At 46.4% G+C, this 16,854-nt stretch overlaps 1 protein-coding gene across 1 annotated transcript in view; it reads left to right on the forward strand.

Annotated features, from left to right (window-relative positions):
• Nucleotides 1-16,854, forward strand: part of FAM124A (family with sequence similarity 124 member A) — a 119,618-nt gene that overhangs the window by 22,667 nt on the left and 80,097 nt on the right. Inside the window, exon 3 of the mRNA XM_027973572.3 lies at nt 15,673-16,406. Within this exon, the coding sequence (XP_027829373.2) occupies nt 15,673-16,406 (734 nt within the window). The remainder of the gene's footprint in view (nt 1-15,672; nt 16,407-16,854) is intronic.

Below are 16,854 nucleotides of genomic sequence, written 5' to 3' on the forward strand. Positions count from 1 at the left end.
CCCCCATCTTTTTTTTTTTTTTTTTTTTTGCCAATCCGCATGGCCTGTGGGATCATAGGCTAACCCGCCCCCTATGCATTGGGAACATGGAGTCTTAACCACTGGACCACCGAGGATATCCCTCCCCCATCTTTAACTTTTGAGTTGCCCCCGGGAAGCTTGTTCTTCCAATGGGCTGTAACATACATATTTTTCTAAGGAAACTTGGAAACAAGGACCGGGGGTACATCAATATCCTATTCAAATTGGCAAAGCTTTTGAATGTTTCACTGAATTTTAGGGCAAAAAATAAATAAAAGAGTCCACAGGCTCTATTTCCCGTATTGCTAGTTTGACCACGAGCAAAACCAGATTTAATCAGTGATTTTCCTAAGACCATCCACTATGTCTTTTATATGCACGTCCGTAGTATTTTTTTTTTCCTAGACTTGTAAAGACTAATCATGGCCCGTCTCATTTCTCAACATCCTGCCAGACAAATCCCCTTTTAAAATAAATCTTAATTACAGTAATTATGGGGGTTCTTCCTGCTAGCTCCATTGTAAGGCTGAGCGGTCTTGGTGAACAAATCCTGGGGATAGGTTTGGTTAACATCTTCCTCTTTTGTCTGTTTGGCTTTGATGGATACACCTTACTTCTTAAAACAAGATTAACCCTCCAATCGTGTTGTATGCAAGCCCTGCTGCCTCACCTCCAAATCTTCAGAATTTTATTGAGATCCTGGCACTCTCAGGGGAACTGTGCCACTGATGGAAATGATAAGATACGATGTGTTCTAGAAAAAATGTCAGTTACTGAGTAGAGTGATCATGTGTAGAATACTAGAGAGACTCTGCGGTCATTCTGGACAGTATAATTTTTATACATAAATGGTCTAGTATGTTTTAAAACAATTTTTTTATTGTTGGAGCTGCTTAAACACTCCTTTGTTGTTGTTGTTTTTTTATATTTATTTGGCTGCACTGGGTCTTCATTGTGTGATGTGGAATTTAGTTCCCTGACTAGGGATTGAACCCAGGCCCCCTGCATTGGGAGTGCAGAGTCTAAGTCCCTGGACCACCAGGGAAGCCCCCCAAGTACTATTGCTAAGCATTGAATGTTAGTGTGCATCAGACCTGTCTTACCTTTTCATAAACTTGCAAAATCATTAAGTCCTCAGGACTTGAATAACTATGCCAGATATGCTTAAGTGTTTTTAGCTGAATTAAAGCTTCTCAGACTAATCACATATCAACTTCCCGGCCCTCTTCCAGAATTGCAGTCAAGAGTGTCAGAATTTAAAGTGACTTGGTCCTTCCTGGCTGGTTGGTGTCTGGCCTTTGATTCCCCCTTTTCTCCTCATCTGGAGGTTTGTCTCACAGCAAAGCTTAGAAATACCTTTAAAGTCAAGTGGACATCACAGTTCCACATGAAAAAAAAAAACATGCAGTGTGTCTAAAGCATCTGCCTTGCTTTCTATATTATTTCTTTCTTAATAGTTTTAGAATGAGCTTAAGAATACGAATCATATGTTCAGATTCCTGACATTGTTTCTGCAGCAGAGGAGGAAAATTGAGAGAGTGGTCAAATACAGTAACAGCAAAGCCGTATCTCTTACAAAAGCCCAAGGATCAGAAAGATGCCCTAGTGTTTTCCTCTGTCAAAGGAAAACAGAGGGGGTTTTTTTTGCTTCAGTCTATATGCGTACATGCTGAGTCATGTTCGACTCTTTGCGACCCTATGGACAGTAGTCAGGCTCCTCTGTCCATTGAATTTTCCAGGCAAGAATACTGGAGTGGGTTGCCATTTCCTTCTCCAAGGGATCTTCCCAACCCAGGGATCGAACTCCAGTCTCCTGTATTGGTAGGTGGATTGTTTACCACTGTGCGATCCTCCTGCTTTCTGACTTCACCCATTAGCCTATGCTCTGGGTGTGTGCGTCCTACACACCCGATGTGCCATTTTCCATGGGTTTCCATGTGTGTCTGGTTGATAGACTAGGTATTCTAGCCTGTATTCCATTCTTCAATTACAGGAAAGTCTGTGGTGCTAGTGGTAAAGAATCTGCCTGCCAACGCAGGAGACTTAAGAGATGCAGGTTCAATCCCTGGGTCTGGGAGATCCCTTGGATGAGGGCATAGCAAACCACTCCAGTATTCTTACCTAGAGAATCTCATGGACAGAGAAGACTGCTGGGCTATAGTCCATAGGATCTCAGAGAGTCGGACACCACTGAAATGACTTAGCATGCACGCATGCTCTGTGAATTCAGGCTGAGAGGAGAAGCATTTTGGATCCCCTATGTTAAATATTCTATATGTACCTCACTGCCACCAGATTGCCACTATTGCGAACCCTGTGTCTCGTTTTGACTGTATTTTGGGGCTGGCACTGGGACCAGTCTTATTCTCTTCACAGCTCAAAATTTCAGGCCAACCAAAGGCCTTGTCAAAATCATAAAAGTACTAAGAATTGAGAATGTCTGGGGCTTTAAGTGTTGTCAGAGACAAAGGGGTTTGCTTCAATTTTTAATTAGTTCAGAGGTTCGAAGAACTGGCTTTAAGAAAAACTGAAAGAAAAAAACAGAGCTGAAGGCAGGTTATTCATTACATTTCGGATGAATAGATTCTCCCAGGAAGGAATTTGGAAGCCCCTTTCTGGCAGCTTTTATTTCTGGCATTCAGGAAAGACCAGGCAGCTTAATGGTGAGAGGTTGGCCGCCTGTGGCACTTTTACGCAGCGGGTTTTGTGTTCCTTGTCATTCTGGGGTCTCTTTCCCTCCTGCTTTCTGACCCAATCTTACTTCACACGTCAGTCTATGCCCTGGGTGTGTGGATCCTACATAACTGATCCACCGTTTTCTGTGGGTTTTCTGCCACTTGGTCATGTGCGTCTAGTCAGTAGATTAGGTATCCAAGCCGCTGAACTGTTGGGTGCCTCAGAATGGGGCTTTAGAAATGTAAATAAGTTTATTCAACCTCCTGCATTTGAGGTTGGAGGGACTCTAGCTAAACTCTGGAGCCAGGTTCCCTGAAGCAAGCAGCCTGCAGCAGCTGAGGGGCCCTTGTTCAGACTCTGTTGGCCTCCTGAGCTGTGTGGGGGCCCTGTGGGTCTTAGGGCCCTGGAATAGTCCAGGACAGTTTATTTAGGTGATGGTCGGGGTTATGGCTGTTGCCTTGGAAACCCTTGCAGTACCCACATTGAACATGAGTTTGTACAGTGAAGTGGCTATTGCACTTAGGTACCTGACTCCATCTTAATTTTTTTATTGTCTATCTCCCCCACTAACTAGATGATAAGTTCTATGAAGGCCGAGACTGTTTTATTCACCACTGTATCTGACACTTCTGGCAGATAGTAGGTGCTCCATAAACATTCCTTGATTAAATAAGTCAGTGCCGTGCGTGCACGCATGCTCAGTCGCTTCTGTCATGTCTGACTGATTGTGACACTATGAACTGTAGCCCACCGGGCTCCTCTGTCCATGGGCATTCTCCAGGCAACAGTACTGGAGAAGGTTGCCACGCCTTCCTCCAGGGGATCTTCCCAACCCAGGGATCGAACCCACGTCTCCTGTGGCTCATGCATCACAGGCGGATTCTTTACCGCTGAGCCACCAGGGAAGCCCAAGTCATTGTCACAGAATTGCAGACTGTCAGTGATAAACAGTGGATAAAGTGACAAGAGACATTCATCATTGCCCAGAAATTCTAGAAAGGGGTGTCTGACCTTGTCATGTCCTTAGACTTGGCCAGGCATTCATTCCCTTTGGAACAGATGATCTGGACCTTCACTTGGACATACCTGCTATTAGGAAGTCAGTGTCTTGAGGACACAGCAGTTTGTCAGTTCTGCAAGGAGGGCCAGGCTGGCGGACACCAGACAGCAGGGGACAGTGCAGGCAAGGCTGGCGTGAAGCCTTGGGATGCAGAGAGTGGCAGTGAGGGGTCCTGCCACAGGCAGCACTGAGATGACCCAGTGGGAGGCCCAGCATCAGGTCATCTGTCAACAAGCAGGAGGACTCAGCCCCCTCCCTGTGCCTCCACCAGACTCAGGACCCCCACACAGGTCAGAGATTGCCAGAAGCTGCCCAGACACATCGGTCAGTCCATTCACAGCAAAAGTACCCAACCATATCTCCTGATGGAGCCTGGCCAGGCAGGCTGAGGTTCAGGGCAGGATGATCATAAGGTTGGTGGGCTCAAGAGGCAAGAAAAAGTGGGACTTCCTGGCAGTCCAGTGGTTAGGACTCTGCGCTTCCACTGCAGAGGGCCCAGGTTTGATCCCTGGTCGGGGAGCCAAGGTCCCACCAGCTGTGTGGTGTGAGAAAATAAGTAAATTTACTTAAAAATAAAAGCGGCAAGGTGACTTCCCTAGCAGTCCTGTTAAGACTGCTCTTCCATGGCAGGGGCTGTGGATTTGATCCCTGGATGGGGAACTAAGATCCCACAAGCCATATGGTATGCAACCCCCCAAAAAAGAAAAAGCACATGTTGAGGAACATAGAGACCCAGTTCTTCCTCAGCCTAATGGCCTTTGGCAAGTCAGTTAACATTTCACCTGCAAGATGGAGAGAAACGATATACCTTTGATCTTGGGGCTTGGGTTCCCAGCCAGAGATTGAGGCTAGTTCGCAGTGGTGATGGCGCCTCATCCTAGCCACTAGACCAGTGATCAATGCCAAGGGCTCTGGCCCTTTGGCCTTGCAGGAAAGAACTCCCACAAAGACAGAAAGTAGTGAAGCTAGTAAAGTATTGAGAGGGAAAAGAGTACGGTACATGTGAACAGACACACAGGCAGACTCAGGGAGAGAGAGTCGCTGAACTCGTGGCAGTTTGAATTACTTTTATGGGGTATTTCTTCTGGGTTTCCTTTGGCCGGTCATTTTGATTTGCCTGGTTCACAGTTCATATTTGGTATATCTCAGGATCCTCCCATGTGTACACACACATCTCTTAGCCAAAATGGATTTTACTGAAGAGGCGTATGGGTGGAGGACATCCCCTGGCATCACTCGCCTTTGGCCTCCAGGGAGCCTTTTCTGCTCATGTGTGGTCAGGGAGGTCTCCTGACTTCAAGAAAGAAAACATGTGGTCTGGGCAGGGCCCAGCCTCCTCCCTTAAAGGTCCTGCTCTTGTCTTTGAGTTTTGATCCAGAGGGAATGAATCCCCAATCGCTTTACCCCAGGGCTGGGAGGTGGGGTTTGGGGAGCCTCTACCTCCTGCCTCACCTTTATCATGGTGGTGTTTTAAAAATTGGTTGGTTGGTTTAGTTGCTAAGTTGTGTGGCACTCTTGCAACCCCCTATAGCCTGCCAGGCTCCTCTGTCCATGGGATTTCCCAGGCAAGAAAACTGGAGTGGGTGCCTTCTCCAGGGAATCTTCCTGACCCAGGGATCAAAGCCAAGTAAAGCTTAAATGAGATATTTTGAGGCTTTTAAGATAGTGTCTGACAAACAATAAGAACACAATACATTATTGTTATCCTATAAGTTATTTTCTGTTACACTTAACAAGACAAAAACAGGGGAATATACAAGAGAGTAAAATATTGGTGTAAAGGGAACAAATCCTCAAGCTAATACTCTTTCTGCCTCATAAAAGGCCTGACCTGGTGCAGCGCTTTACTTACAGCTGCTTACAGTGTTATACATTCTCCAAGGAAAATCTAATTGTATAGAATCACACAGGAAGCAATCTTCCTTGTCCTCTTGGGAACCACAAGCCAGTTGGAAAGCTTGGTGAACAGCTCCGATCTCTCTCCAGCCCTGGCAGGGGGTGGGGGGTCCACCCATTGGCCTCTTTGGTCTGCGTCCTTCCCTCACTGAACAGGTGTTCTCTGAGGGCCTTTGAGAGGCCGTGTAATAGATATGATAAAGGCATATCCTACAGTGACGCCGTCCCTGCTCCTCCAGGGAGGCGGAGAGGCCTTTCATGGCAATTAATTATTCACATTTTCTTTCCTGCCCCTCTAATACTTGGTTTTCTATCTACCTCCGTGGAGGCAGGTTTTCTCTGGGGCGTGTGTAACCCCAGTGCCCGATGGTGGTTTGGAGCTGTGTTCTATCCCCCTTGGAGCCTGTTTATTTTGGGGTCATGGGCAATGGGCACAGGCTGGCAACAGCCAGAGTGTCCTAACATCAGCACTCATTCCCCTGACTCTTCTTGGGGACAGGATACTGGCTGCTGATGTCTCTATGGTTCACGGGAACACAGGGGTCAGGTCTTCATCCTCATTGCTTGGTCGATCAGGGTTGCATCCTGCGCTGCCTGGGCGAGCCAGGCTTGGTGGAATGCTTTTCAGCCCCGTTCCCTGTTCCGAGGCTGGGCATCTTGCCCTTTTTGCAGAGCTGTAAACAGTCACTCAGGCGTGCAGGCTTCAGCCTGGCCTTTGTTACTGCTCCCCGGGAAACCTTTGTGCTGCTGGTAGAGTGGCCCGACGCTGGGCACCCTGACAACTCTGTCTTGGAGACTCAGAAGTTACCTTCCCCCTCTCGTACCGGCTGCTTCCCCAGTGTTGCTCTTCTGCTCTTATGTGCCTGTCACGCCCACCTGCAATGCTGGCTTGATCCAGTTCCCCTTGAAGACAGTGCTCAGATGTAGAGACCAGGGCATGTACCCTCAGGGAGGTGGTTTCTGGGGCATTCTCCCTCAGAGACCCAGGGCCAGAAGGAAGAGATGAAAATGTGTGGCCACAAAATACAGCTAGGACTGGGGCCGAGGAGCAGGCAGGCGAGCAGAAGAGGGAAGTGGCAGCAGTGTGGCCGGAAAGGGCTGGAGAGTGACAGCTGCCCCTTCAGCTGGGAGGTGAGTCCTTTTGCAGAACCTCAGGGGGATGGCACCCACAGACCTCAGATGCTACGGCCAAGTGCCTGCCCTCTCACTCCCTGCCTCTGTGCCCTTGGCAGTTTCCTCCACCTCTTCGTGCCTCAGCTTCCTGCTCTAGGACTGTTGGTGGGAATTCAAATTGATAATAACCACTATGGAAAACAGTATGGAGATTCCTTAAAAAAAAAAACAAAAAAACTAGAAATAAAACTACCATGTGACCCAGCAATCCCACTACTGGGCATATATACCCTGAGGAAATCATAATTGAAAAAGACACACCTACCCCAATGTTCATTGCAGCACTGTTTATAATAACTAGGTTATGGAAGAGCTTCCCAGGTGGCACAGTGGTAAAGAATCCACCTGCCAGTGCAGGAGATGCAGGAGACACAGTCAGTCCCTGGGTTGGGAAGGTCCCCTGGAGAAGGAACGGCAACCCACTCCAGTATTCTTCCTGGACAATTCCATGGACAGAGGAGCCCGGTGGGCTATAGTCCATGGGGTTGCAAAGAGTCAGACACGACCGAATGCACATGTACACGCACACACACAGGACGTGGAAACCACCTAGATGCCCTTCAACAGATGACTGGATAAAGAAGTTGTGGTTACATATACTCAATAGAATATTAGTCAGCTATAAAAAGGAACGCATTTGAGTCAGTTCTAATGAGGTGGACGGACCTAGAGCCCATATACACAGTGAAGTAGATCAGGAGGAAAAAGGCAAATATATATAAACGCATGTAAATAGAGTCTAGAAAGATGTTACTTATGGACCTATTTGCAGGGCAGCAATGGAGATGCAGACATACAGAACAGACTTGTGGACCCAGTGAGGAAAGGGGTGGGTGGGGTGAATTGAGAGAGTAGCATGGGAACATATACACTGGCGTATGTAAAATAGATCACCAGTGGGAATTTGCTGTTTGACTTGGCTCAAACCAGTGCTCTGTGACAACCTAGAGGGGTGGGATGGATTGGGAGGTGGGAATGGAGGCTTAAGAGGGAGTGGACATATGTATACCTATGGCTGACTCATGTTGATGTGTGGCAGAAACCAACACATTATAGTAAAGCAATTATCCTTCAATTAAAAATAAAATTTAAAAAATAATATTAAAAAATGCCCACTCTCACCACTACTATTCAGCATAGTTTTGGAAGTCCTAGCCACAGCAATCAGAGAAAAAAAAGAAAAAGAATCCATATTGGAAAAGAAGAAGTAAAACTCTCACTGTTTGCAGATGACATGATCCTCTACATAGAAAACCCTAAAGACACCACTAGAAAATTACTAGAGCTAATCAATGAATATAGTAAAGTTGCAGGATATAAAATTAAAACACAGAAATCCTTTGCATTCCTATACACTAACAATGAGAAAACAGAAAGAGAAATTAAGGAAACAATCCCATTCACCATTGCAACAAAAAGAATAAGATACTTAGGAATAAATTTACCTAAAGAAACAAAAGACCTATATATAGAAAACTATAAAACACTGTTGAAAGAAATTAAAGATGACACAAATAGATGGAGAAATATACCGTGTTTGTGGATTGGAAGAATCAATATAGTGAAAATGAATATACTACCCAAAGCAATCCATAGATCCAACACAATACCTGTCAAGCTACCAGTAGTACTTTTCACAGAACTAGAACAAATAATTTCACAATTTGTATGGAAATACAAAAAACCTTGAATAGCCAAAGCAATCTTGAGAAAGTACAATGGAACTGGAGGAATTAACCTGCCTGACTTCAGGCTCTACTGCAAAGCCACAGTCATCAAGACAGTATGGTACTGGCACAAAGACAGAAATATAGATCAACGGAACAAAATAGAAAGCCCAGAGATAAATCCATGCACCTATGGACACCTTATCTTTGATAAAGGAGGCAAAAATATACAATAAAGAAAAGACAATCTCTTTAACAAGTGGTGCTGGGAAAACTGGTCAACCACCTGTAAAAGAATGAAACTAGTCTAACTTTCTAACACCATACACAAAAGTAATCTCAAAATGGATTAAAGATCTAAACATAAGACCAGAAACTATAAAACTCTTAGAGGAAAACATAGGCAGAACACTCTGACATAAATCACAGCAAGATCGTGTATGACGCACCTCCCAGAGTAATGGAAATAAAAACAAACAAATGGGACCTAATTAAACTTAAAAGCTGTTGCACAATGAAGGAAACTATAAGCAACATGAAAAGGCAGCCTTCAGAATGGGAGAAAATAATAGCAAATAAAACAACTGACAAGGAATTAATCTCCAAAATACACAAGCAGCTCATGCAGCTCAATACCAGAAAAATAAATGACCCAATCAAAAAATGGGCCAACGAACTAAACAGACATTTCTCCAAAGAAGACATATAGATGGCTAACAAACACATGAAAAGGTGTCAGCATCGCTCATTATCAGAGAAATGCAAATCAAAACCACAATGATGTACCGTCTCACACCGGTCAGAATGGCTACCATCAAAAAGTCTACAAACAATAAACGCTGGAGAGGGTGTGGGGAAAAGGTAACCCTCCTACACTGTTGGTGGGAATGCACACTAGCACAGCCACTGTGAAGAACAGAGTGGAGATTCCTTAAAAAATTGGAAATAGAATTGTCATATGATCCAGCAATCCCACTGGTGAGCATACACACCAAGGAAAGCAGAATAGAAAGAGACACATATATCCCAATGTTCATTGCAGCACTGTTTGCAATAGCTAGGACATGGAAGCAACCTAGAAGTCCATCAGCAGATGAACAGATAAGGAAGTTGTGGTACATATCAGTTCAGTTCAGTTGCTCAGTTGTGTCCAACTCTTTGCAACCCCATGGACTGCAGCACGCCAGGCTTTCCTGTCCATCCAACTCTCAGAGCTTGCTCAAACTCATGTCTATTGAGTTAGTAATACCACTGCTTCAGTGATGTCATCCAACCATCTCATCCTCTGTGTCCCCTTCTCCTGCCCTCAATCTTTCCCAGCATCAGGGTCTTTTCCAATGAGTCAGTTCTTTGCATCAGGTGGCCAAAGTATTGGAGTTTCAGCTTCAACATCCATCCCTCCAGTGAACACTCAGGACTGATCTCCTTTAGGATGGATTGGTTGGATCTCCTTCAAGAGTCTTCTCCAACACCACAGTTCAAAACCATCAATTCTTTGGTGCTCAGCTTTCTTTATAGTCCAACTCTCACATCCATACATGACTACCCGAAAAACCATAGTCTTGACTAGATGGACTTTTGTTGGCAAAGTAATGTCTCTGCTTTTTAATATGCTTTCTAGGTTGGTCATAACTTTTCTTCCAAGGAGCAAGGGTCTTTAAATTTCATGGCTGCAGTCACCATCTGCAGTGATTTTGGAGCCCAGAAAAATAAAATCTGTCACTGTTTCCACTGTTTCCCATCTATTTCCCATGAAGTGATGGGACCAGGTGTCATGATCTTAGTTTTCTGAATGTTGAGTTTTAAGCCAACTTTTTCACTCTCCTCTTTCACTTTCATCAAGAGGCTCTTTGGTTTTTCTTCACTTTCTGCCATAAGGGTGGTGTCATCTGCATATCTGAGGTTATTGATATTTCTCCTGGCAATCTTGATTCCAGCTTGTGCTTCTTCCAGCCTAGCATTTCGCATGATATACTCTGCATATAAGTTAAATAAGCAGGGTGACAGTATACAGCCTTGACATACTCTTTTCCCTATTTGGAACCAATTTGTTGTTCCATGTCCAGTTCTAACTGTTGCTTCCTGAGCTGATCACAGGTTTCTCAAGAGGCAAGTCAGGTGGTCTGGTATTCCCATCTCTTTCAGAATTTCCCAGAGTTTGTTGTGATCTGCACAGTCTAGGTACATATACACAATGGAATATTTCTCAGCTAAAAAAAAGAATGCATTTGACTCAGTTCTAATGAGGTGGATGAAACTGGAACCCATTATACAGAGTAAAGTAAGTCAGAAAGAGAAACACCAATACAGTATATTAATGCATATATATGGAATTTAGAAAGACAGTAACAATGACCCTATATGTAAGACAGCAAAAAAGAGACCGATGTAAAGAACAGACTTTTGGCCTATGTGGGAAAAGATGAGACTGGGATGATATGAGAGAATAGCATTGAAACATGTATATTACGATATGTAAAACAGATGACCAGTCAAGTTCAATGCATGAAGCAGGGCACTCAAAGCTGGTGCTCTGGGACAACCCAGAGGGATGGGATGGGGAGGGAGGTGGGAAGAGAGGGAGGTGGGAGGGGGATTCAGGATGGGGAACACATGTACCCATGGCTGATTCATGTCAATGTATGGCAAAACCATCACAATATTGTAAAGTAATTAGCCTCCCATTAAAATAAATACATTTTTAAAATAATAATAAAATGAGGACTAGAGTCACACCTCCTCCTTTTGGGGTTGTTTATGAGGATTCCGTGAGTTCATACATATAGAATGTTGAGAAGGTGCCAGCCCACGCTGAATGTCACTTGTGTGTTAGCCAACAACTTCACCCCACATCCATGGCCGCATGCACACCCTGAGTATGATGGGGTCAGGATCTTATTGGGACAGTCTGATGCTCTGACCACTTCTTTTCCCAAACATTCTTCCTACCCCATCTGTTCTTTCCCTCATAGAAACCATTAGTAATCTTCTTAAGTGAGTGTCTTCATCCCCAAATTATTCAAAGCCCTTCTTTTCCATTTATAGTGAGCATCCATTACTGTTTAGTGAATCACGTATCTCCACTGGTGGGTGATGAGGACACCGTGGAAAAGTGAAATAGGCATTGCCGGTGACCGTGGTATCTCCTCCTGCCACCACTGAAGCTCCTGACTGGTGGGAAGTGTTATTGGTCTGTGTTTTCACTACTTCTGCGTCAACTACGCTTCTGTTGATAGTGGTGCTCATGTTCAGTGAAACAGAAAGTAGCCAGGTGAGCAGAAGGAGCATGCACAGAAAAGACCAGAATCACCCATGAATTCTGATTGTTTTTAAAGCCGTCCAGGTGAATTTTCACTGGTTCAAATCAATATGTTGGTGTTTGGTCACTAAGTCACGTCCGATTCTCAACATGGGCACACACTTAAGAGGTAACTGCATGAAAGGGAACGTGGCCCAAAGGTAACTGGTCCATCCTTGAGTTCAGCCCATCACCTCGGCAACATGCAGGTCCACTGCCAACAACACATCCCTCCTGGAAGTCACTGGGGCATCTCAAGCCAGCCTGGCCAAAGGAGAGCTCATCTTTCCCCACAAACCTGCCATTCTTCCTGTTTTCTACCTCAGTTAAACATCAATATCAGACAAGTTGCTTATGCCAGAAACATCAAGGTCAGCTCCTCTCCTGCTTTTCCTGCCCCCATCCCCAGGCCCTGGACTCCCTGTGCTTCCTAAATAGCCTAAGACTATGCCTCTTCTGTATATCCACTGACTCTGCCTGCAACTGTAAGTATTGCTGTGTAACAACAATCCCCAAACAGTGGCTTGGGTCAGCTGATCCAGACCAAGCTCAGTTGGGTGGCTCTTACCACATGTCTTTGGGTGTCCGGTCCTGGCTGATGGAGGCCAGGCTCAGCTAGGCTGGATCTGCTCCACATGGCTCTCATCCTCCCTTCTGGCTCCAGTGGGCTGGCCCAAGCGTGTTCTTCTCATGGAAATGTCAGAAGCACAGGAAGGCAAGCCAAAACACATGCCACTGTTGTGTGTTTCTATTGGCCAAAGCTAGCCATATGGTCTCATTCAAAGTCAAAGGGTAGGGGAATGCACTTGAACCATTTAGTGGAAGGAAGTATAAAGCCACATGGCAGAGAGAAAGGTGACAAGAGAGAATAAAGAACCAGGGCCCAAAATGTAATTTCCCACATCTTTGTTATCTCTCACTAGACTCATCACTCATTTTCTAACTTCTTACTTTGCCTGCAGCCAACCTCCCCTGACTTGATTCCAACATCCCTTTATTAAAACTTTCACTGCCCCCTTATCACTCCCAAATTGAGCTGAAGCCCTGTACAACTTGGCTCCCATCCATTTTTCCTTCTGCATCTGTTGCCGTGTTTCAGAGTTACTCACCACCCACTTCCAAATGTGCTTGTTTTTCATACTGATCTGTGCCTTCATAAACAGTCTTCCCTCTTCCTGCAGTGATCTCCCCCGCATTTGGGGTTATTGTGAGATGTTGTTGACCTATCAAAACCCAATTCACCTGGAGCCTCTTCCAGAAAGCCTTCTCAGAGGCCCTGTGGAGAAAAAATTGCTCCTTCCTTTGTGGCATGATAGCAAATTGAAATCACATCATGCTCATACTTAACTCGTATCAGTTTGGGAATACATGTTCAACCACAGAGAGAGAGAGCGTGAATAATTCCACCCACCATTCAACTCCATGATCGTGGGAGTACCGAGACTTCACTTTGCTGTTACATTAGTCATCATTACATTAGTTCCAGAAGCCTCCTGTAGATGAAAGACACAGCCTACTGAGCAGGGGTCTAGTGTTTAAATGATACAAGACTCTTATAACAGCCGTGCCGCAAGCCTCTATTTCATTTACTAGTCAACCAAAGGAACATCTATCTGGCTCTGTGGTCTTGTTGCAAGTCAGGACCTTCCAGTTCCATCTTGGAAATTCAAGGGACTTTCAGTGGTAGGTCGTCTATAGTAAATGTTTATGTCATTGTGACTTTAGAATCCTCCCACGTCAAAGATGCTCCTGTACCACATTTCCTATAGACTTATGTCAGATGGAATTTTAATCTTTTATGTCTGTGTTTCCCAGCTAAGTTATGAGGTTCTTATTTGTGGCTCATGGTTCTTTATGGCTGCTGCCCGTGGCTGTGCGGGTCATATACTCTAAGGGGGCACTAGTCATGCCAGAGTCTATATTAATGGACTGTGTAGCAGTCATGGTGCCAGCTTCCTTGTCTCCCAGTGCCTGGTACATCGCGATTGCTCGAGAAACACGTGGATGAATGAGTGAAGGACAAAGAGGCAGCAACAGACTGAGCTAAATGTTCCCGAAATGGGTTTCCCAAGTGGTGCAGTGGTAAAGAATCCACCTGCCGATGCAGGAGAAGCAGGTTCAATCCCTGGGCTGGGAATATCCCCTGAAGAAGGAAATGGCAACCCATTCCAGTATTCTTGCCTGGAAAATTCCATGGACAGAGTAGCCTGGCAGGTTACAGCCCATGGGGTCACAGAGTTGGTCACGACTGAGCTCACACACACAAATGTTCCCAAGTGAGAAATTTAAGAGTCAGGGTTCCAATGAAAATTCAGATAGGTTTTGCTCCAGCAAAATTAAGATCATGTTATCATAGGTGCCTGTGATGAAATGTACCTGTCAACCCACTTGAAACATCTTAACTACCAAAAAAATCACCCTTCAGCATGTGAACCGATTGAAACAATGGTTCCTACAAAAACATCATTCTTCTCAAATGTTACTGACGGCATGATGGCCCTGTGCCTAACACCCTAGTGGACATTGTGAGGCATGTATGTGGAGACAGGTCTAGATGCTAGATGAATCTTGCCCTCCAAGTCACAGTAGACTTAGATTTTCCTTGATTTCCCTTGGATCGTCATACAACTTAAATGAAGAGAGAGCCATTATGAGTAAGAATAGGGTTTTTATCAGGTTATCTGATAAAATATGCAGAACATTCCTTAAGCAGTGTGGCCAGCAAACTTTTCACCCCATGGGAGAAGGTTGCGAAGGTAAATAGTCAGCTTCACACTTGGAATCCGATGTTCTGCCAGAGGCCATGGGGAGGGGAACTGACCCACTCGGGGTGTGTGGGCTTCTGGGTGGATGTGGCCCAAGGAGGGGTCCAAAAGGCAGCATGACACGGGCAGTGATGGTCCAACTATGTACCTCACCCCACCCCAAACCACAGGCCTAGGAAGCTCTGACAGAACATGGGGTTCACCCCTCCCCCCGGATTGTTCTTCCCTCTGTCTCCAGCAGCAAGACGATCGCCTCCTGGCCACCCCACCAGCCCGACAGTTAGCAGGATGCCTCACCAGCCAGGGCTTGATGTATCCATTAGAGGAAGCACCTGGTGAAGAAAGGGTTCCATAAATGTTAAATGAATGAACCAAGTGATGAATAAGCCAACAAAATAAGCAAACCAAAGGAGTGCTTATAGGGAACCTTTGTGGGGGAGGCACTACAGTAACCCTGGGAAATTCCAAACGGTGTAAATGGATCTTCCCAGCCCAGGGATCGAACCCATGTCTCTTATGTCTCCTGCGCTGGCAGGCAGGTTCTTTACTGCTAGCGCCCCCTGGGAAGCAAATGTTGTACACCTAATGCTTAATGCTTAATGCTCTGGTATCCTTTCCAAACGCGTGGAGACTTGGCTGAATTGTTCAATGCAAGAAACGTTCAACCTGCTGCAGTACCACACCAAGGTCATCCTAATACCACGCGGCTTGGGAACCAGGGTAATAGTTCTTGAGTTTGGGGCTGCTGTTGTGTATGCCCAGCTATGTCCCTTCAGTCGTGTGTCCAACTCTTTGCCACTGTATGGACTGTAGCCCACCAGGCTCCTCTGTCCATGGGAGTCTCCAGGCAAGAATACTGGCGTGGGTTGCCATTCCCTCCTCCAGGGATCTTCCCGACCCAGGGGTGGAACCTCAGTCTCTTATGTCTCCTGCATTGGCAGGCAGCTGGGTGCCCCAACACTCCTATTTGCACGTGAACTTGGGTTCAGAATTTCATGAGATCAAGGAGTCTCAAATGGAGCTTCTGTTTCTGCCAAGACCTTGCCTGTCATTGCAGGCCACCTTCATGAAGTAGTCACCCTGTGTTCTTTGGGGTTTCTTTTTGTGTGTCGCTAGGTGAGTACTCCACGGAGGAGGCGCAGGACCCTTTCCTGGTCAGCATCCACATCATCGCGGACCCAGGGGAATCCCGCCCCCTGCAGGAGGCCATCGACAAGGTCTTGGCGTGGATCCACCCGGACCTCCCGCTGTTCAGGGTCTCGGAAAGGAGGGCGTGCCGCCGGAGGAGGAGGGTCCCCAAGGCGGCACAGCCGGCGCTGGCGGTGGTGCTCTTCCTGCAGGAGGAATACGGCGAGGAGCCGATCCTGCAGCTGCACCGCACGCTGCAGCGGCCGCCCTGGCGCCACCACCACACGGAGCGCGTGCCCGGCAAGTTCCTGCCCTACCTGCCCTGCAGCCAAGACTTCTTCACGCTGGCCCCGGGGACGCCGCTCTGGGCCATCCGGCCGGTGCACTACGGCAAGGAGATCGTGCGCTTCACCATCTACTGTCGCCATGACAACTACGCCGACATCCTCAAGTTCTACGAGCTGATCCTCCGGCGGAGCCCCAGCCAGAAGAAAGCGGACTTCTGCATCTTCCCCATTTTCTCCAATCTGGACGTGGACATCCAGTTTTCCCTCAAGAGACTGCCCTGTGACCAGACTCCGGTCCCCACTGACTCCTCCGTGCTGGAGTTCCGGGTGAGGGACATCGGGGAGCTGGTGCCGCTCTTGCCCAACCCTTGCAGCCCCATCAGTGAGGGGCGCTGGCAGACGGAGGACCATGACGGCAACAAGATCCTTCTGCAGGTACCTGGGGGAATGTCCGTCTGTCTGCCTGTGGCTGTCTCCCTTTGATGATAACAGAGAAACAAGTGAAATGGCTTTTCCTGAAACCCTAGCAAGTACCTGTTACAAAACAAGGAGTTAAGAAAAAGGAGGGATCAGTGACCCTCTTTCTGGCTAGAAGAGCAAGTCAAGGTGTCCATACTCTAATTAAACGGTTTTCACTTTGCTGCCGAGGTCATGTGCCCCAGGCCAGCAATAGCTGATCCCTCTAGTGCCACTGCCTGTGACAAGCATCCATCCACTAAATGCTTGGGGTTCCAGGGGATCTTGAATGAGCTGATACCCCAGGGAATTTGCTATTAAAGACTGTTCAGTCTACTCCCTCACAAGTAGGCGGTTTTTACCAATGAATTCTTCATTTCCACAAAGGAACTTCAGGAAAAGCCATCCGTGACAACTGTAAAATATG

This window comes from Ovis aries, chromosome 10, assembly GCF_016772045.2.
Source record: "Ovis aries strain OAR_USU_Benz2616 breed Rambouillet chromosome 10, ARS-UI_Ramb_v3.0, whole genome shotgun sequence".
NCBI classification, from domain to species: Eukaryota; Metazoa; Chordata; class Mammalia; order Artiodactyla; family Bovidae; genus Ovis; species Ovis aries.